Source organism: Zalophus californianus, chromosome 4 (assembly GCF_009762305.2).
Source record: "Zalophus californianus isolate mZalCal1 chromosome 4, mZalCal1.pri.v2, whole genome shotgun sequence".
Lineage (NCBI taxonomy): Eukaryota > Metazoa > Chordata > Mammalia > Carnivora > Otariidae > Zalophus > Zalophus californianus.
The window spans coordinates 51,030,519-51,053,567 of NC_045598.1; the positions used below are offsets into that span (position 1 = coordinate 51,030,519).

Consider the following 23,049-nt stretch of genomic DNA (forward strand, 5'->3'; position numbering starts at 1 on the left):
TTGCAGATGAACTGAAGCCCAGAAAACTTAAGTGAGGTTCACATACAACTAGGTAAGCAGCAAAGCTGAAGTCAGAATATACGTCAGTCAGACCTAAAAACACAAATTCTTTCGTCTACAAGAGGATTCTGGGAAATAAATGAGTATGGACTAAAACATTATTAAGAAGTTAATAGTGGGGGTGCCTGGGTGGCTCAGTTGGTTAAGCGTCTGCCCTTGGTTCAGGTCAGGATCCCAGGGTCCTGGGAGCGACCCCCGCATTGGTTCCTTGCTCAGTGGGGAGCCCGCTTCTCCCTCTGCCTGCCTCTCCCTCTGACAAATAAATAAAAATGTTAAAAAAAAAAAACAAAAACAGAAGTTAACAGCAGTGGTGCCTGGGTAGCTCAGTAGGTTAAGTGGCCAACTCTTTAATTTTTGGCTCAGGTCATGATGTCAGGGTCATGGGATAAAGCCCTGCCTCTGCACTCAGCAAGGAGTCCACTTGAGATTCTCTCTTTCTCTCTCTTCCTCTGCCCCTCCCCCCACCACATGTCGTCTCTCTCCCTCTCTAAAATAAATAAATTTTTTTTAAAAAAAGTTAATAATGTATTATGTTAGTTCCTCCAAGCAGAGATAAAGAAGATGACATTTATAGATGAAACTTTTATATAAATATGATCAAGGATTTGAGAGGTCTAACATTCCACAATGTTTGTTTAAAAACACATATAACAATATGCTAGGTGTAACAATGGTAGTTGCTATAAGATAATCACATATTAGACTGCATTTATTTCATGTCCAGTTCATGATCTTGCATCTTACACAACTTTAACAGTCCCTGCTGCCACCACAGAGAAGATAAATAATTCAAGAAAAGACACCAAAAGAGAGGGCTAAAAAAAGAAAAGATATAGAATGAGAGTTCCTTACTGAAGACTAGTGCTGAGAACTGATGAACAAGACTTCAAGTATAATAAAGCCCTGCTAATCAACTGCTGAAGCAATGAAAACAGAGGTCAAAATTTTCTGGAACATGGCAGGGCAATATAGAAATTCTACATGAACACAACCTTGGATCTAAGAAACCTGCCTCTAGTCTAAGGAGATAACTACACACATCTACAAATGGATGTGTTAAAAAAATTCACTACAACACTTTTTGTAATAGAGAATAATTACAAATAATTGTGAAGAAATATAATGTTCATCAGCACAGTTCTAGGTAATTAAATTAATATATATTAATAAGAAGAAATACTATGCAGTCAGCAAAATGACAATGTGCAGCAATGTTTATTGATACAGAAAGAGACACCTAGAATGTTGGATGAAGAAAAAAAGCAGGTTCCACAGCAGGATGTATAGTGGCATATGCTATTTATGAAAAATTGTGAAGAAATAATAGCTAAAAATTTCCCTAACCTTGGGAAGAGAACAGTCATCCAGATCCAGAAAGCCCAGAGAGTTCCAAAAAAGATAAAGACAAAAAGACTTGCACCAAGCCACATTACAATTAAAATGTTAACAGTTAAAAAGAAGGAGAGAATCCTAAAAGCAGGAAGAGAAAAACAACTTGTTACACACAAGGGAACCCCCAATAAGACTAGCAGCAGACTGTTCAGAAACTTTGCAGGCCAGAAGACAGTGGCAAGATACATTCAAAGTACTGAAAGAAAAAACTTTCATCCAAGGACACTCTACCCAAGAAAGTTATCATTCAGAAGTAAAGTAGGGGCGCCCGAGTGGCTCAGTCGTTAAGCATCTGCCTTCAGCTCGGGTCATGATCCCAGGGTCCTGGGATTGAGCCCCGCATCGGAGGGGCCTGCTTCTCCCTCTCCTGCTCCCCCTGCTGGTGTTTCCTCTCTAGCTGTCTCTTTCTCTCTGTGTCAAATAAATAAATAAAATCTTTAAAAAAGAAGTAAAGTAGAGACAGAGTTTTCCAGACAAGCAAAAGCCAAAGGAGCTTATCATCACTAAACTGGCCTAACAAGAACTATTAAAGGGAGTTCTTTAAGCTGAAAAGAAAAGGTGCTAATTTGTAACAAGAAAATATGAAAGAATAAATCTTACTGGAAAAGTAAATATATACTAAAAGTAGCAGATTAATCAGTTATAAAGCTAGTATGAAGGTTAAAAGACAAAAGTAGTAAAAATAACGATAATACCTAGTTAAGGAATACACAAGATAAAAAGATGTAAAATATGACATCAAAAATATAAAACATGGGAGAGGGGAGTAAAAATGAAGAACCTTAAAACTGGATCAAACTTAAGTTGTTATTGACTTAAAATACATTGTTCTAGATACATGTTGTTATGTGCAAGCCTCAAGGTAACCACAAAGCAAAAACCTATAGCAGATACACAAAAAATAAAGAAACCTAAGCATACTATTAAAAGTCATCAAACAACAAAGGAAAGGAGTAAGAAAAGAAATGAACAGAGACAAAATACAAAACAAATGGAAAACAGTTAGCAAAAAGGCAATAAGTAAATACTTATCAATTACTTACTTTAAATGTGAATGGACTAAATTCTCCAGTCAAAACACAGAATGGCTGAATGGGTTAAAAAAAAAAACAAGACATATCTACATGCTGCCTACAAGAGACTCACTTTGGATATAAGGAAACACACAGACTGAAGGTGAAGAAATGGAAAAAGATATTCCATGCAAATGAAACCAAAAGAAAGCTGGGGTAGTTATATCAGACAAAACAGACTATAACATAAAGACTATAATAAGAGACAAAGAAGTCATTACATAATGACGGATGGGTCAATCCAACAAGAGGAAAGTTGGGGGGGTGGCAGAGAAAGAAGAAAGGGGAGGAGAGAAAGAAAGGGATAAAAGGTTATTCCTGGTTAACAGTGAAGGCTCTAGTTCTTTTTTATACTTTTCTATTTTGTTTGAATTTTTTTACAGTAAGAACACATGACCTTTAAAATTAGATAGAACAGGGGCACCTGGGTGGCTCAGTCGTTAAGCGTCTGCCTTTGGCTCAGGTCACGACCCAGCGTCCTGGGATGGAGCCCGGCATCGGGCTCCCTGCTCGGCGGGAAGCCTGCTTCTCCCTCTCCCTGCCCCCCCCCCCCAGCTTGTGTTCCCTCTCTGTCAAATAAATAAAAATTAAAAATAAAATAAAAATAAAAAATAAAATTAGATAGAACAATAAAGTAATTTCTATGGGAGAGGAGAGGTGTGTATAACAATAAGCGTACAATCTAAAAGTCACTGAAAGAGTCAGCTGTAGTCCAAATAGTCAAAAGTGAAAAAGGCAAATATGGAAATGTTATGACTGGTCAGTTTCCTAATCAAAAGAACCAAGGAGCAAAGATGACTATGATTGGCTAACCACTGAAGTCATCTAATAAAATGTGCACAAGAAATATTTATTGACTCTGCACCAAACATCAGGTACCATGTTACATGCAAGGGAAATAAAGGAAGATTAGTCTTAAGGAACATACAGTCTAATGAGACAGAAATGCCTATAAACAGACCACTTCACAATAATGTTGTGTTGTGAGAGAGGTATGCAGAAGCTATGGAAGAGATACTTAGTTGACTGTGTGCAAGTCTTTTCATCTTCTACCTTTGCAATGTATTTGTTGAAGAAATGGGACTGTTTTTGTGTAATTTTTCCAGAAGCTAGAATTTATTGATTGCATCCCTGTAGTGACATTTAACACATTCCTTTGTGTTTTCTATAAATTGAGAGGTGGATCTAGAGCTTTGGTCATGTTTAGGTTTGAGGGCTTTTTGGCAAGATCATTTCATAAATGGTACCGTGTCCTTCTAGCAGGAGGAAAATGTCTGGTTGTTGTTTTTTTGTGCAGTAAGGAGATGGTGATCAATGCTTAAATCCATTATCTCCATTAAGGGTTGCCAAAAGATAATATTCCATCAGTCCTCCTTTATTTAATAGCTGGAGTATCTCTATGAAGAGTACTTTTCCTCATCTACTATTTGCTTAGCCAGTGAGCCATTATATCAGAGACAGGAATAAATGCTTTCTTTTCCATTATTTTCCAGTTTTCAACATAAGCGGTTGGTGCATTATAATCTTCTAAGAGAAATTAGTTCTTTTTTCTTAGCATCACCTATAAACTCATGGACCAAATGTATTAACTGGTTTCAATACACTGCAGCTATTATCTTTATTGATGTTCAAATTGTCCCATCTTTGGCAAATGAAAAGGCCAATTCAAACTGGCTCCTGAATCCTTGGGATTCAATCATAATACTCTTTGGTGACTTCTTGCCATCTGCTATATAGCAGGATGTTCCAAGCTCTTCTTATACAGTTTCTCCCAGGACCCAGAATCAGCCATTTCTCCAAGGAGCTTTGGTTCTCTGAATGAGAAATGTTTTTCCAAGCTACAATCTGGGTACTCATTGTGGGTTAGTCACTGTTCCTAGGCCATTTAAGTAGAAAGGCGGGGGAAATGTTTTGTTTTGTTTTTTGAGATTTATTTATTTATTTGATAGAGAAAGAGAGAGATCGAAGAGGGGCAGGGCAGAGAGAGTCTTAAGCCGACTCTGTGCTGAGCATGGAGCCCAACGCAAGGCTCAGTCTCACAACCCACCTGAGTCAAAACCAAGAGACGGATGGATGCTTAACCAACTGCACCACCCAGGCATCCCAAGAAGAAAATGCTTTTAACATGCATTGAGTACATACTGATACTTCAAATTCCAATTCAAGACTACACGGTTTTTATTTAATCCTTTCTGTCTTGCATCTACCTATCATTTTTCCTATGCTGACAATCATTCTGAAGGATATAAACTATGGGAGAATTAGAATATCACATAATTATTCATGTGTGCTATTCTAAGAATGGAGTCTTAAGGTTCTCCAAGATACTGTGGCCATCCAGCAGGGGATGAGACTGCCAAGAAGACTGAGAAGGAACCCACAGAGAAGTAGAAAGAAAACCATGAGAGTGCAGTGACATGGAATCCAAGAGAAAACAATATAAGAAGAATTAAACAGTTAAGGGGTACATGGAGGGCTCAGTTGGTTAAGGTCGGACTCTTGATCTCAGCTCAGGTCTTCATCTGAGGATGGTGAGTTCAAGCCCCATGTTCAAGCCCACGCTAGACATGGAGTCTACTTAAAGAAAAAAAAGAATTAAACAGTTAAATGTCAAACACCACCCAGGGGCCAAATAAGTTAAGAATTGAAAAAGGTGAACTCGACTTAGCAACATGAAAGTTACTGATAACATCAGGCTGAAAACACACAAAAGTAGGTTCAAGAACAGGAAGCTGTTAAGAAAATGAAAAAAGTGAAATTCTGAAAAAGGTAGCTGTAAAGAAGAGAAAGATTATGCAATAGCTAGAGACGGAATACAGGGATTTTGTAAGCTTTTTAAGATTGGATAGGTTTGAGTTTGATTAAACGCTGATGAAAAGAATCCAGCTGAGACAGTGTGCATACATTAGAACAAGAAAGTAAAAACTCCTGAAATAGTAGGAGAGAATAGGATCCAAAGCACACGATAACAGATTGCCCTTAATTATGTTTGTAACTCCTCATTGTGACAAGCATTTGCTGAATATGCAGTGTGCTAGATACTAAGAATATAGAGATAAATGACAAAGGTTTCACCTGACTGGCCTACAGGGAAAACTGAACAAGCAAATAATTATAATGTAGTATGATGAGTGCTATGAACACAGAATGTCACTGGAGCCCACAAGAGGAATTGAGGCTAAAGAATCTGCCCATATAATTCTTAATCTCAGGAAACAAACTGAGTGTTGCTGGAGTGGTGGGGGGGTGGGAGGGACGGGGTGACTGGGTGATAGACATTGGGGAGGGTATGTGCTATGGTGAGCGCTGTGAAGTGTGCAAGACTGTTGAATCAGATCTGTACTTCTCAAACAAATAATGCAACATATGTTAAGAAAAAAGAAAAAGAAGAGGATAGCAGGAGGGGAAGAATGAAGGGGAGTAAGTCAGAGGGGGAGACGAACCATGAGAGACGATAGACTCTGAAAAACAAACTGAGGGTTCTAGAGGGGAGGAATGTAGGGGGATGGGTTAGCCTGGTGATGGGTATTAAAGAGGGCACATTCTGCGTGGAGCACTGGGTGTTATGCACAAACAATGAATCATGGAACACTACATCAAAAACTAATGATGTAATGTATGGTGATTAACATAACAATAAAAAATTTAAAAAAAAGAATCTGCCCATATATTTCAATTAAAAAACTGTAAATAGGATAGACGTGCAGAACACACAGAAAAGCAAAACACACTATGCTGTCCCCCACACCTCAGAACCTCTACAATGTCATTACTACCATCTAAGTTTTGTGGACAAGTACAATGATTGAACTCTTCCCATCTTTCAAGTCTCAGAAAACCTAACCTTAATCTCCCCCCACCATCACATCACTTTATTATTTCATTCACAACTCTTAAACAATTTGCTTAAAACCCTCCAAAATTATCTTGTTCATTTATATATTATTTCTTGTTTATATATCTCCATTATAGATAGATGACAGACAGATAGATAGATAGACAGACAGACAGACAGATAGATAGACAGAGCCCAAACTCCAGGAGGGCAAGGACTTTATCTATCTAGTTAACTGCTATATTCCCGATGCCTAAAACAGTGCCTCATATTGAATGAATTAGTGAATAATACAGAATGCACACTATTTAGTTACTTAATACTTCTGAGAGTTTGGATTCCAGATTAAATGGAAATTAATTAAACATTATCTATAAGCTATGCCTGATTTCCAATATAAGCCAAACAGTTTTAAATTCAACTTGTTTCTGAAGGTAAAAGGCATAAAACTGAAGCCAGATTCTTTTCCATTTGACTACTAACTCCACTAATAAATTCCCACATAAACCTAGTAAGTCTTTAACTTGCATTTATAATACTTCAGAACAACTGCAAATCAGCAGTGAGAAGGTAGATTAATGAAGTGTTGAGATAGCATTTAGTCAATCAGGGAAAAAAGATGAATACATACTTCACCCCCTCCACAAATTAAATTCCAAAATAATCAAAGGCTTAAATAATAAAAATAAAGCCATAAAAGCACTAGAAAAGCTTTAAAGACACGATATTTTATAGGTGAGAAAGGCATTTCTGAGCATGAGACGCATAAATTATAAAAGACAAATTTTTAAGACTCTGCAGAGCAGGTATTACCATAAACATAAGCAGAAGACAAATGACAGATTGAAAAAACACTATTTGTTACATACAAAATAAAGAGTTAGTATCCATAATCTGTAAGTAATTCCTACAATTAGTCAGAAAGAAACAATCAAGGGGCGCCTGGGTGGCTCAGTCGTTAAGCGTCTGCCTTCAGCTCAGGTCATGATCCTATGGTCCTGGGATTGAGCCCCACATCGGGCTCTCTGCTCCGCGGGAAGCCTGCTTCTCCCTCTCCCACTCCCCCTGCTTGTGTTCCCTCTCTTGCTGTTTCTCTCTCTGTCAAATAAATAAATAAAATCTTAAAAAAAAAAAAAGAAACAATCATAAAAGGGGGGGAGGAGTTTGGACAGAGGAACTTACATAATACCTTGGTAATTCATAAAGAGAGCAAAATAGATGCCCAGGAAAATAAACTAGGCATATTTGCCTATTAGATTTATTGCTATGGAGGGGGCACCTGGGTGGCTCAGACGCTTAAGCATCAGACTCCTAGTTTTGGCTCAGGTCATGATTTCTGGGTTGTGGGATAAAGCCCTGCCTCAAGCTCTGCACTCAGCAGGAGTCTGCTTGAAATTCTCTCTCTCCCTCTGCCCGTGCCCCACCCCTGCACACACACGTGCATGCACTCTTTCTCTAAAACAGATAAATAAATAGTTTAAAAAAGGATTTATTGGTATTTTTTGTTTTTCTCATTCTAAGCATTGGTAAAAATTCATGGGAAAAGAGGAACTCTCGTTACTCTTGGCAGGGTTGTAAACTGGCACTATGCTTCTAAAGGATAATCTGACATGAGAAATTATGTGGAGTTACTCACCCAAGGGATCTGGTATGACAGACCACAAAATATTAATGGTGAAGAGTCAGGATTTTTTTTTTTTTAAGATTTTGTTTGTTTATTTATTTACTTATTTAGAGAAAGAGAGCAGGAGTGTGAGTGGGGGGCGAGGGGCAGAGAGAGAATCTCAACAGACTCCCCAATAAGTACAAAGCCCCACATGGGGCTCCCTGTGGGGCCCGATCCCACCACCCTGAGATCATAACCCCAGCTGAAATCAACAGCTGGTAGCTTAACCGACTGAGCCACCCAGGTGCCCCTAGGATTTTTATCTTTTACAAGTTTCAGAAATATCTGGGTTTCCACAATAAGTACTTTCAGCATAAAAATTTAATATTTATTAATAGTTAACATGGGGAAAAAAGTAAGATACAAATAATTACTTCAAAGGTCACTCATCTTCTAGATCTGCATTGTCCAATAAAATAGTCTCATGAGACTACTAAGCACTTGATGTGTGCCTATTCTAATTGAGATATGCTGAAAGTATAAAAACACACCAGATTTGGAAGATTTAGTATGAAAAAAAGAATATAAAATATATAATTAATGTTTTTATGTTGATCACACATTGAAGTAATTTTTGATATCCTGGATTAAATAAAATGTACTATTAAAATGAATTTCACTTGTTACTTTTTACTTTTTTTCACATATATAGCTCATATTGTATTTCCATTGGACAGTGTTCCAGACAAAGAGAGGACAGGGAAGCAAATGTATTAATCGGGCATTATTCTTCACTTTAGTTAATATATTTCTATTTATAAATGGGTTTTTCTCATGCAGTTACTTTCAGAATCTTTCTACCAAACATTAAATCAAAAACAAATCACATTTTTAAAAGGAAGAAATTAAAAGGGATACTACATTCAAAAGATCCAAATGCCTTGTGTTTTATTTGGAAGTCACATCTCCGGAAGATTGCACAACCTGGGGGAGGACAAAGGACTTTGCTTTGCTTGAAACTTAAACAAGACTTCTAAATGTCTTAAAACTCTATGTAGCTAAAAAGCTTTGTATATTAGTTCTTAGAAACTAGAAATGCTTACATTAGGGCCCAACTTTTAGTTTCTTATTTTCTTTGGCATAAAAATATTTAAACTTTCATAACATGACTGGTTATGTTTGATTAGGGTTCTATTTAAATAGGCACAAGTTCAAGCAAAGCTTAGATTCTGCCTTTGACAATGTGTACTCAGAAAGGAGGCATTAAAAGGCAGATGTAAAATCACTTATAAAATTACTATTTTTATTACACTCCCCATGTTGGTACTCTTCTACAGCTCGTGAATAGGCAATTTCTTTACTTTAAGTATATTCAGTAACATGTCAAACTAATACAAGAAAAAAAAATTATCCAGATATTTCCACCCAGAGATGACATAATATAAACCAAGGATATGTGACCATTGCCTTTAATCTGTTAGTGTCACATGTAAGGAATTATGTAAATTGTGCAGAAACTGTTAATATTCTAATACAGTAACCAAAATGGAAGGAAATTCCTTCACATAGCCCGTCTTTGTATTAGTGTCCAGTTACTTTCATGCACTGGAAGGGGCAAATTCAAAAAACTTTCCAAATTCCTTTCTCTAAAAAGAGCCTCCTATATCAAAACAGGTTGAACATCTACTATATGCAAATTTTGTACCTGGAAAACTCCCATGTTATGACTTTATCATTCTCTTTTTCATTCATTTATATTGTTTCTCAAACATATAAGGCATTTTACTAAATAAAGTACTATAAGGGATACAAATTAAAAAGTTATAGATCTTGCCCATAAACTGCTTATAGTGCAACAGAGAGAAGCTGGCTGATCTCAATTTCCCCTCAACTAGAAGGTGGATGAAACATCAGGGTTGATAGTTTTAAGCCAGAAAAATAGACAGTTTAGTTAAGAGAAGTTTTGAAATATGCCCTCATGACCAATGATCACAACACTAACTTTTTCCTTTAAAAAAGGATAAAATTCAAGTTTCTTCACTAGTTCTACATACACTTTAACACTGGTGAGGGTAAGATGAAAATGAAAAATAAGAAACTTTTTTATTTTTCTTCTTTATTAGTGGAAGTATTTATATCTTTTTTTTTACTTGGATTCCTTATTTCTCTTACAAAGAGAAATATTTATATGGTTCTCTATTAAACACTTTAAAACAAGGTATACACAGGCTAAACAAAAGATATAATTCCTTCTATCTACCAAGATCCGAGACCAAAATGCAGAAAACCTAAATTTTAGCAAAATTTCTCAACATCATCTTATTATTAGATAATATTCATCAATAAAATATTACAGTATGGGCATAAATGCATTAATTAGTTCTAATTACCAACAAGTAACTAATATATAATATTATGAGTATTTACTTTACACCAGATAGTGTTCTGTGCTTTAAAAATTTTAATTCTTAATCTTCATACAATCCTATAAAGTAGGTATTACCTTCACTTGACAGACAAGAAAATGGAGGTACGGAAAAGCCAAATAATTTGACCAAGAGATACAGAGCTGAAGAACAGGACAGCCAGGATTCCAAGTCAGCCTGCCTCTCTCCAGAATCATACTCAAAACCACTATGGTATACTACCTGACTGCAGCTATTACATCCGAAAGCCCTTACTCCTAAATCATCAAAGGAAAGGGTCTCTATTGTATACCACGAGGAGGCATTTCTAAGCATAGAAATTTGGAAATGGCTCATTTTATAGTTTTGCTTGACACTTCACAATTTAAACTAAAATTCATTATGTTAAAGCTCTCCACTTTGCAAAAAAGCCATTAACTTTAAAAATTTTTTTCAGATAGGCCTAATTAAACACACATACACTGGTTCAAAGGTTGTTTACATGTGATATAATAACTAACATTTTGAGTACTTCCTATTTGCCAGACACTGTTCTAAGTGCTTTACACATATCATTTAATTCTCATAACCCTATTAAGTATGTACTATACCCCACCTTACAGATGAGAAGGCTGGGGCAGGCGGAGGTTAGGTTTCTTGTCCAAGGCCAGACAGCTAGAGCTGGCTGTTGGACATACATGACAGTCTGATTCCAGAACCCACACTCTTTTAACAATTATATATTAATTTATCAAGATAAGGCATTTTAAAGAACTTATTATTTTCTCAAAAAGTTCTCAATGAGCACTCAAGAAGGATAATCAGGGGCACCTGGGTGACTCAATCAATTAAGTGTCGGACTCTTGATTTCCACTCAGGTCATCAGGGCTCCCATCAGGGTTGTGAGATCCAGCCTTGTATGGGGCTCTGCGCTGGGTGTGGAGCCTGCTTAAGATTCTCTCGCTCTTCCTCTGCCCCTGCCCATCCTACTTGTGCAAGCGCATGCACACTCTCTCTCTTAAAAAAAGTATAATCAGCTATAATTTAACTGAAGCATTTAGTATTTTCACTTTTAACACTAAGTTAGAAGCAAAGGAGAACATTTATTTTTGAACATACTATTAATTTGTTGGTTTTGTTAAGTTTATATTACCAAAATTGTTACCAAGCTCACAAAATTCAGAAAAACTTGTAACAGGTAAATTGTTTCAAACATTGGAAGTATGTAATTCTAGTCTGACTTTAGAAGATCACCTAATCTATTGGTCTTTCAGTGGGCACATGGAAAAGAGGTTAGAACATAAACGCAGAATGTATATAATAGAGAAAGGGAGTGAGATACCTTGTATGAGATTTTGTGAGAATATACAAATATGGTTAGGAAAGATCATCTTAAGCAAAAAGACATACCAACAACTACAGTGACAAATAATAAGGAATACATAATCATATGTTAACTTATACAAAGTAGCAGGAGAAGGCAGGCTTGAGAGCCATTAATGCCACTTGAAGAAGTGGTGGCTGGCTTCACAGAGAACCCATTTCTGGGAATAGGCTGCTGTGTCCAAATAACTAAAATACAATTTGGGAAATACATACTTAATTCATTAACTTTCCTTAACCTTAATGTGAATTTACCAATCAAAAGAGTTTGTCTATTGTAAATCCCTTTTAAAAAAAGAAATTAATATAAGCTTTCAAAAACAGGTAGCTCAGGGTGCCTGGGTGGCTCAGTCGTTAAGCGTCTGCCTTCGGCTCAGGTCATGATCCCAGGGTCCTGGGATTGAGCCCCACATCGCATTGGGCTCCTTGCTCAGCAGGAAGCCTGCTTCTCCCTCTCCCACTCCCCCTGCTTGGGCTTCTCCTCTCGCTTTGTCTCTCTCTGTCAAATAAATAAATAAAATCTTTAAGAAAAAACCAAAAAAACAGGTAGCTCTTGCAACCCTGAAACTGGAGTTTCTAACACTGCAAAATTAAATACATTAACAACTTAAAATGACCTAATAAGTTAATTGCTCACTTCTTTGATTTCATTTAGCACTGATCTAACTCAATGTAGAAGGTTACATTCGTACAACTTTACACAGCTTAATGATTAACTATATTCGCCTGCCAATCTTACCGCTCATGTGGCAAATCGTGGTATATCTGGGGTTGCGAAGTCTAGGTCTGCTTACAGGAGAAAATTAGTTGAATAATTAGGATAAAAATGCACACAATTAAGCTCTTTCTTTTTATCATTCCTCTAGTTATTTCTTCCAAAACTGACCAGGACTATTCATATGATTCTATATCTCCAGAGCCAAAATCAAGATTTGCTATGTTAGATGATGTAAAAATTTTAGCCAATGGCCTCCTTCAGTTAGGACATGGTCTTAAAGATTTTGTCCATAAAACTAAGGGCCAAATTAATGATATATTTCAAAAACTCAATATATTTGATCAGTCTTTTTATGACCTATCACTGCAAACCAATGAAATCAAAGAAGAAGAAAAGGAACTTAGAAGAACTACATCCAAACTGCAAGTCAAGAATGAAGAAGTGAAGAATATGTCACTTGAACTCAACTCAAAACTTGAAAGCCTCCTAGAAGAAAAAATTCTACTTCAACAAAAAGTGAGATATTTGGAGAAGCAATTAACCAATTTAATTAAAAATCAACCTGAAATTCAGGAACACCCAGAAGTAACTTCACTTAAAGTAAGTAGAAATCAAAGAGGGTTCATGATTATGTTTCCAATGTGGATCTTCTTAAAAAATATTTTAAAACATGCTACTTTGTTGAATCATTGAAATACTATACTTTTCTCAAGGAAAAAAAGCCTCTAGGAAATAAAATTTCCCATTATAATTTCAAGTTGGTTTTTCTGATTCCCTAACATTATATCTAAAAACAACTGAACTTTACATTTCGGATAAAAATTACAAACCAATTAGAACACTAAATTATTACAGTATTGCAAATTACTGGAGGCAAGTAAAGTTAAAGAATATAATTTGAAACTATCCTCCCATGTTTAAAATGGATAAAAACAAAAAAATGAAGTAAAAATAAAACGGATAAATGTAATAAGTAAATGGTAAAAGATTAAGTCCTATTAAAATACTGGTTGTTTTTTTTTCCATTTAACTGAAGTACTTTGAAGTTCAGGAAATTAGGTTTTAGAGATGGTACATTTTAAAACATAAAAACAAAAGGATTTCAAAGAAGCATATAAGAGAAAAATGTTGCCAATATTCAGTTATCTAATCCAATATTAGTTTTAAAAATTTAGATTGTGTTATAAAAAATAAAAAAGTCTAATTTAACAAGAGAAAGAAAAAAGAAATAAGAAAGATAAACTTCTAACCACCCTACAATCTATGTCCAGACTTTTGTAGAACAGCAAGATAATAGCATCAAAGACCTTCTACAGACTGTGGAGGAACAATATAGACAATTAAACCAACAGCATAGTCAAATAAAAGAAATAGAAAACCAGGTAAGTCAATATTTTAATGGTATATCCAATCTTTTATATAAAATCTAGGCTTATGAAAACATTAGACCCTAAATTTATTTTTAAAACTTATAGTTGGATAATGAGTAAACAGATTACATCAGCATGATTGTTAAGACTGTAGACTGTGAAGCTAAGAAACTACCTGGGTTTGAATCTTGGCTCTAAAACTTTTGTGACCTTGAATACATTACTTAACCCTTCTGTCTCTCAGTTTCCTCACTTACTCTATCAAGAAAATAATAGAACCTATCTTATCGGAGTGTCGTTAGAAAAAAAAAAGAATTAACTCATGTAAACTATATCTTTGATATGATTCTATCAAAACTCAAAATTAGGGGTGCCCAGGTAGCTTAGTCAGTTAAGCGCCTGACTTTGGCTCAGGGTCAGGCTCCCTTGGCCCCTCCCCCTGCTCATGCTCTCTCTCAAATAAATAAATCTTTTAAAAAAAAAATTTTTTTTTTAAGTCAAAATTAGATCATGTCTCTCTTGGCTCAAAACCATACAATGGCTTACCATCTCACTTCCAGTGGCCCATAAGACCCCAGATGACTCTTATCTCTGACTTCATCTCCGCAACTCTAGTCACACTGGGGTAACTCTTCCCAGTTACACATCAAACATGCTGCTGTCTCAGGGCCTTTGCCCTTGTTCCCTCTATCATCCAGGGGAAGAATGCTCTTCTCCCTGGGATCTGCCTGGCCCACTCTCATTTCCTTTAGGTCTTTGTTAAGTATAAAATTCTCAGTGAAGTCTTACTAGGTCACTTAATCAAAAATTACAATTCCCAAACCCATCCTTAAAACCTGTTACCTCCTTCATCACTCTCCTTTTTTCCTTTACACTTATCTCTATTTCACATAATATGTATATTTTAGTTATTTGTCTGTCCCCTCAATAGAATGTAAACTCCATAAGAACAGGGATTTTCCTCATTTTTTCATTGCTGTTGCCCTGGAATATAGAATACTGTCTGAGACATATTAGGAATTCAATAAATATATGTTGAATTAATAAAGTTAGTATCATATTCAACACAAAGAAGTCAATAAAAGCTTGCTATTAGTAATATTAGAAACTGTGTACCTGATAAAGTTCAATATCCAACAGTATAATTAATCTACAATGTAACCTATAAATAATCTACCAATGTAGGTGAGGGAGATACCTATTTAGAATAAAGCTATGTGAAAACCAGCATTTCAAAAATATTAATTACTAATACTATGAAACAGGCACTCCAGAGGGTTCCAAAAATAATACAAATTTGGAGAGACTTGTAAAAAAAATAGTTGCCAAGAATTATAAAACAATTTCCACTATACAAATATATCGTTATATGTTTCAGAAATTTTATAACTCATAATTTCAGGTTATTTTTTGCTAATTATGAATGATAGTTTAGTAGGTTATTTTCTTATTTTTGCTAATTATCCAAAAGGGGTTTTTGCCAATTAGTTTTGATTTACATAACTTCCTCATTACATTATTTTTCTAAATTCTTTTTTCTTTTATCTTTTATTATGGTTAAGTGAGCCTACTCACAAAACAAAATGTCACTATTATCAAATGATATACATTCTTTCTAATAATAAAATGTCTGAAGAATTCAAAACAATGAATATCTGAGTTAAAAGAAGCCTCAGATCATCTGACCCACGTTCCTCAAATTTCAAGTAATAATCTTGAAACTGTAAGTTAAGTGTCTTTAACATCATACAGTTACCTCAAAGAAAAGGCTAATATCCAGAAAATGAACTCTGCAACAGATCCTTATGAGTAAGGTCACAGGAAATGCCGACATCAAAAAACACTATTAAGATACTACATAATCTGTTTTTCTTAGGCCATCAATAAGCTATCAGTCAATAAATTGCAAACCCAGCACATTTTGCATAAAAATAGTTATTGCTAAACATTGCTAAAACTTGCAATGAAATACTGAATGCATTGAAAGTAAGCAAATAAGCCTGCCAATTTGTTACTTTTGCAGGTATGTTTACATTCCAGAAAACTATTAAGAAAGCAGCCTTTTTAAAAAAAAAAAAAAAAAAAAAGAGGGCGCCTGGGTGGCTCAGTTGGTTAAGTGACTGCCTTCGGCTCAGGTCATGATCCTGGAGTCCCGGGATCAAGTCCCACATCGGGCTCCCTGCTCAGCAGGGAGTCTGCTTCTCCCTCTGACCCTCTTCCCTCTTGTGCTCTCTATCTCTCATTCTCTCTCTCTCAAATAAATAAATAAAATCTTTAAAAAAAAAAAAGAAAGAAAGCAGCCTTTTTCAAATTATGTGCTGGGTCTTTAAGGCAGGTCTGAAACTCAATCAATAAGGCCTACAACTGAGAATTATTAAGCTTAAAATCTGCCTGTTGATGAATAGAATAGATATTCTACTCATATAAATGAACAGAACATATTAAAAAATGCTAATAAGCAGTCTTTACCTTTGGTCTTACTCTTTTTTGACCAATTTCTGATTTGTGCTTTGCTCTCTTTTTTTTTCTCTAGTTTTTTTAACTCATTAAATAATGTGCTTGATTAAGTATTTTGAGAACAGGTTATGTGTATAATCTGTATGTCACTGCTTAACTGTTTTAACATCAAAAGCAATAACATATTATGAACTTAAAGATGTATACAAGCTGTACTTTTTTTTTTCCTAAGATTTTATTTATTTATTTGACAGAGAGAGACACAGCGAGAGAGGGAACACAAGCAGGGGGAGTGGGAGAGGGAGAAAAAGGCTTCCCACTGAGCAGGGAGCCCGATGTGGGGCTCGATCCCAGGACCCTGGGATCATGACCTGAGCCGAAGGCAGACGCTTAATGACTGAGCCACCCAGGTGCCCCTACAAGTTGTACTTTTAATATCCTCCCTCAGATTCCCCTAACTGTATATTCAGTACCATTTTTAAAAGATTTATATTCTTTCATCAGCTAAGAAGAACTGGTATTCAAGAATCCACAGAAAATTCTCTTTCTTCTAAACCAAGAGCACCAAGAACTACCCTCTTTCTTCACTTGAATGAAACAAACAATGTAGAACATGATGGTAAGTTAATTTGTTGGGTTTCTTTCTTGAAGGTATTTTATCATCAAATTTTTCTATCTTAGGCATTCCCATCAAAAATTGCTATTCTCAGGGCCTGTTCTTAAACTATAAGAGAGTAAAGAGACAAATCCACCAAATACAATGTGTCAACCTAAATTGGATCCTGACAGGTTTGTTTGTTTGTTTGTTTTAACCATATAAAACACATTCTTAAGACAATCAGGAAAATATAGATGTAGACTGGATATTAAATATGACATTATTTTAAATTTTCTTAGATATAATAATGGTATAGTTATGTATGAAAATAATCTCATGTTTACGAGATACAAGCTGAAATATTCAAGGGGTTAAGGTCATAATGTCTGGAAATTACTTTCAAATAGCACAGCAAAATACATATTTGTATACATGTATACTTATGAAGCAAAAATGGCAAAAGATTAACAATTACTGAATACAGATGGAAAGACTATGAAGTTCTCTCTAATGTTTCTACTTTCCTGTTGAAAATTTTCATTTAAAAAAGAACCACAAAGATGAAAGAACAAAGTCTCCATTCCCAATTGAATATTCACAAAATAATACTTTCAAAATACATTTACTTATATGTAATTCACACACACACACACACACACACAAAAGGTCTCTGTAAGTTTCCTTCTTATATGTTTACTCTTTCCACATACACCTATTAAGTGCTATGCACACCAAGCACTATAATAATGTCTCATATGTGGCATTACATTTATATTCTTCCTATATCTAGCAAAAATATGTGTCTAAAATTCTCATTTTGTCACTTTTCCTAAAAACAAATCAGTTTAATAATAATTATTTTAATATTGTTTGCATAACATGCCATCTAATAAATCTGCTTCAGTATAAAGTACTTTCTTGGTAATATATTACTGAAAAAGGCTAAGGGCTACATTCACCACAAATCCATAAAATGTCAAGTAAAAGCTCAAGCTCTAAAGATACCATTCCTATTACTATATCTTATGTAATAACACTCTCTTGATTCTAGACATTCCTGCTAATTGTACCACCATTTATAACAGAGGCGAACGTACAAGGGGCATCTATTCCATCAGACCCAGCAACTCTCAAGTTTTTAATGTCTACTGTGATGTTAAATCAGGTAAAACCAGCCTGAAGAGAAAATGGACTGTAATTAGCTCAGGTTATTGACTACGTATTAGTAAGACTAATCCTATTATCTTTGTTCTAAATATATGTAAATGAAATATAAGTAACATGAGTAGTTGCATAGCTCTAGTACTTATATTTGCCTTGTTTATTTTTGTATTTACTCATGCAGTTACTCAATATTCTCCATCTTTTCCCAGAAAGTAATCTGAAATTATTATTGTTAACAAGTTTATTAAGATAGATTCATTAGTTGCCCTTTATTTAACTTCTTGGGACCATAATAAATAATAAAATGGTATTACCATATGATATTAATGACATTACACAACCACCAATTAAAATCAAAACAAGGGGCACCTGGGTGGCTCAGTCAGTTAAGCATCTGCCTTTGGCTCGGGTCACAATCCTGGGGTCCAGGGATTGAGCCCTGCATCAGCTCCCTGCTCAGCAGAGAGTCTGCTTCTCCCTCTCCTCCCTGCTTGTGCTATGTCTGTCACTCTCTGTCGTTCTCTCTCAAATAAATAAAATCTTTAAAATAAAATAAAATAAAAACAAGAAAACAGTATTTTGGGGCACCTGGGTGGTTCAGTAGGTTAAGCATATGCCTCCGGCTCAGGTCATGATCCCAAAGCTTCATGTTGGGCAATCTGTTCAGCAAGGAGCTTGCTTCTCTCTTGCTTTCTCTCTCTGTCTCCCCCCGTCTCCATCTGACCCATCCCCAGCTTGTGCTCTCTCCCTTTCTCTTCCCCTCTCAAATAAATAAACCTTTAAAAAAAAACAAAAACAGTATTTTGTTACATCTGTCAGCGTCAATCTACTTAAAATACACAATTTTGTTCATTATATTCAGATAGTTCATGGACATTAATTCAACACCGAACAGATGGATCACAAAACTTCAATAAAACCTGGGAAAACTACAGATATGGTTTTGGGAGACTTGATGGTAAGGTGACTTCATTCATTCATTCATTCAGTTGTTAACTTAAAAATATTTACTGGGAATCTATTTTGGATTGGGCATTAGGAATGCAACAATGAATGAGGAATAGGCCCAGCCTTCTTAGAATTTATTAACTAATAATTATATAACTGTTAGTAATTTACAGTTATTATAAGCATCTATTTGAATTATACTTAATCACAATTTCATGTCCATTCTTAAGTATATGTATCACAATTTAATTTGATGGCTTCTAATTATCATAATTATAATTATTAAAGATAATTATGATTAAATGCTATGTGCTCTGATAAGTGGTAAATGCTATGAATGAGCTATGAAGAAACCATCCTTATCACTGGTCACTCTACTTCTTTTTTAACATTTTTAATATTAATTATTTGGAAGGTGGAAGGAACAAAGAAACTGTCAGAGGTACAGTACAAAATGTTTAAATCTCAGCTGTTTAAATATTATAAATGTATGCTATAGAAAATGTGATTTAAAATAAATGAGTTAACTCAGTACAATTATTATATTTTAATCACAAAATAAGCAAAACAAAAATAACAGAGGTTTAAAAATCCAAAAGGCACATTATAAAAATTCACAAATATAAGTACTCATTTATAAACAGGAAAACATCCATTATTTTATCAAATTTTTTATTAAACAGTACTATTTGATCATTTAAAAAATTTTATATTCAAACTACTAGTTAATTCCCTAACTAAAAGGTATATTTGGTGATATGTTTTGCAGTTCCAAATCTTCTAAGAGTTAGTGTAACTCTAAAATAAAAGGCTGTTAAATCCAGAATACTCATTTATTTCTACAAGAAAATAAGACATTTGTACTTGAAATCCCTAAAATTGTCATCTAATTCAATAGCAATAAAAGTTTGACTTTTATCCTTAAACACTTTAATAGAAAGGATTGTGATAATTAAAAAGAAATCTATTTGTATTTATGTTGTTTTTAATTCCAAATAAAAATAATTTTTAAGATTAAAGAGAAGTTATTAAGAATTATGTTTTTTAATTTAAAATGTCTAAAAAATTTATTCCCTTATTTTTCTACAAAGAAAACATATCAAGCAAATATCAAAGGCCAAGACTATATTTGAAGAAAATGACACTATTATCATCCAAGTAATACTGGATGTAATAGTACAAATACTTAACAAACCGTTCGATAGTATATGGGTATTAATAAATTCCTGATAGTAAAGCCAGTACACATAAGGACCTAGAAATGAGATAAATTTTACCAATGACCAGATCTAAAATATCTATAATTGCCTAATATGTTTCACCCATGAAATATGTCTCAAAAAATGATAATCATACTTTAGGGCAGGCTTATTAATATTTTTAACATTTTTTGTACATTTCACTATCTTCAATAAAATTGTTTTAAAAAGAAATATTTTAAGAGACTCTAAAATAACGAAGGGATTCGGAGCGCCTGGGTGGCTCAGTTGGTTAAGCAACTGCCTTCAGCTCAGGTCATGATCCTGGAGTCCCTGGATCGAGTCCCGCATCGGGCTCCCTGCTCAGCGAGGAGGCTGCTTCTCCCTCTAACCCTCCCCCCTCTCATGTACTCTCTCTCTCTCTCTCTCTCTCTCATTCTCGCTCTCTCAAGTGAATAACCAAGGGATTCTAGGCTAAAAATAAATAACCAAGGGATTCTAGGCTAAAACAACTCACTGACTAACACCAATAAAAAAACAAATATCCAAAAAAAAAAACAAACCTGTTGGTACCTAATCTGCAGTTAACAACCCGCAGATTTTTACTTTCTTTTCAGGAGAATTTTGGTTGGGTCTAGAGAAGATATACTCCATAGTAAAGCAATCTAATTACATTTTACGAATTGAACTAGAAGACTGGGACAACAACAAGCATTATATCGAATACTCCTTTCACTTGGGAAGTCATGAAACCAACTATACGTTACATCTAGTTGAAATTAGTGGCAACGTCCCCAATGCACTCCCGGAACACAAAGATTTGGTGTTTTCTACTTGGGATCACATGGCAAAAGGACATGTCAACTGTCCAGAAAGTTACTCAGGTATCATTTTCCTAATATCAATACTTCATTTTCATGTCTACGAAATATCTTCCAAAAGTATTAGCTAATACCTACAATGTCAACTCTTTTAAAACTGAATCCCAAATAAACATTTTCTCTAGAGGTAAAAACCTCTTAACCTAACTATTAATCTGATTCTAGTTCAACTTGATATTTTACCTACAACCTTTCTCACGTATTTTATTTTGGGTGATATACACAAGACTTATACAGAATATTTAAAAGTGGGATACATGCATTATGCATTACAATACTATCATATTTGTAAGAAGTGAAGATGTACTCATGGGGAAATGTGGTAACAGTAACTAGATGAGTTTGTATTCATGAAATGCCCTATCTATCTTCTTTAGGAGGCTGGTGGTGGCACAATGTTTGTGGGGAAAACAACCTGAATGGTAAATATAACAAGCCAAGAGCAAAAACTAAGCCAGAGAGGAGAAGAGGAATATGCTGGAAGTCTCCAAATGGAAGGTTATACTCTGTCAAATCAACTAAAATGTTGATCCATCCAACAGACTCAGAAAGCTCTGAATGAACTGAGACAAATTAAAAAGCCAACAAATTAAACATTAAACTCATCTGAAGTTACTGTGGTTTAAGAATCTGGTATTAAATCCCTAACAGAAACCTTCAGAAATAGATTCTTTTTAAAGTCACTATCAAGTTAAAAGTAAACACATCGTCGAATCACCTCAAAGAATACCATTTATCTTTCCCAATCAAAATTCTTATGATATCATTTATTCATATGTTTTGTGATGTGAGAACCAATTTTATGTAGTCACAATCTGAATTTTACCCAATGGGTGAATTATTAAGTCATTTTTTTAAATAAAAAATTTACAAGGACTGAGGCGCCTGGGTGGCTCAGTCGTTAAGCGTCTGCCTTCAGCTCAGGTCATGATCCCAGGGTCCTGGGATCGAGCCCTGCGTCGGGCTCCCTGCTCAGTGGGAGGCCTGCTTCTCCCTCTCCCACTCCCCCTGCTTGTGTTCCCTCTCTCGCTGTGTCTCTCTCTGTCAAATGAATGGATAAAATCTTAAAAAAAAAAAAAAATTTACAAGGACTTTTAAGTCATCATGTAGCCTAATTTCATAACTTGCTCAGCTTAAAAAATTAATTTTCTTGCTAAAATTCTGAACTTGAATAAACTAAAAGACTGATAATAGTTCCTAAATGTTGCAATATTATTAATTTCAAAATTAAAATTCAGTCAGTTCAGAGTACATATGAAAATCTATTAATACTAATTTTAAACTGATGCTTCATTTTGCTACCAAACAATCTGAAATAAATGTTTGGTATGCTTTATTTATGAAGTCAAAGGAAGCAGGATAAAATACTGTGTTAAAAGAGGTTAACTGTCTTAAACAAATACAGTAGATCATGATTACTAGGTCATATTGACCTTAATATCAAGCATCACTGTATCTTAACATATTTGTTAACTTATCTATACACTTTTATATATTTTAATACAATATTGTGAAAACAATTTTAAAGGGATCTTCTCAGAATATAATGAGAATGAAAGTATCTGCGGCCTCAAGTTTAATAATTTATTCCCCCTGGACATGGTATGAGTCTAATACTTACGTGTAGGTTGTCAAACAGAAGTAAAAATCATAACAAGTTATTGAATGTTTAAATAGCCTGACAGATGTGTATGTATGTTTCCAAATTCAATAAAGACTCACTCCCTTAAAATATAGAAATTTAAATTCTTATAGTTTTTTAATGACATGTAATAAAAGAATGATTATATTACTTCTAATTTTAAAAATTTGAATTCTAACCCTCAAGGATTACTAAATACAAATCTTTTGATCATAAAAAATATCACTTAACAGTATTTATTTTTTAAATAAGTTTTTTAAAGAAACTACCAAATAGAAATAAAATTTTGAATTAAATCTAGTTTTTAAATATAGTACC

The 23,049-nt window shown here is 34.6% G+C and overlaps 2 protein-coding genes across 12 annotated transcripts in view; one reads left to right on the top strand and one right to left on the bottom strand.

Moving 5' to 3' along the window:
• DOCK7 (dedicator of cytokinesis 7) overlaps positions 1–23,049 on the bottom strand; it is a 220,646-nt gene that overhangs the window by 109,112 nt on the left and 88,485 nt on the right. The window lies entirely within an intron of this gene.
• On the top strand, positions 12,513–21,896 carry ANGPTL3 (angiopoietin like 3). The gene is made up of 7 exons (XM_027620997.1): positions 12,513–13,072; positions 13,744–13,854; positions 16,804–16,918; positions 17,949–18,062; positions 18,924–19,019; positions 20,826–21,092; positions 21,467–21,896. The coding sequence occupies exons 1-7, from the start codon at positions 12,581–12,583 to the stop codon at positions 21,649–21,651; spliced, it is 1,380 nt and encodes a 459-aa protein (XP_027476798.1). The 5' UTR covers positions 12,513–12,580; the 3' UTR covers positions 21,652–21,896.

Bases quoted from the DNA above. Each gene is read 5' to 3' on its own strand.
- ANGPTL3 (XM_027620997.1), top strand. From the start codon at position 12,581: ATGCACACAATTAAGCTCTTTCTTTTTATCATTCCTCTAGTTATTTCT. The intron at 13,073-13,743 runs GTAAGTAGAAAT...ATCTATGTCCAG, and splicing joins CAGAAGTAACTTCACTTAAA to ACTTTTGTAGAACAGCAAGA. The intron at 19,020-20,825 runs GTAAGGTGACTT...CTTTCTTTTCAG, and splicing joins TGGTTTTGGGAGACTTGATG to GAGAATTTTGGTTGGGTCTA.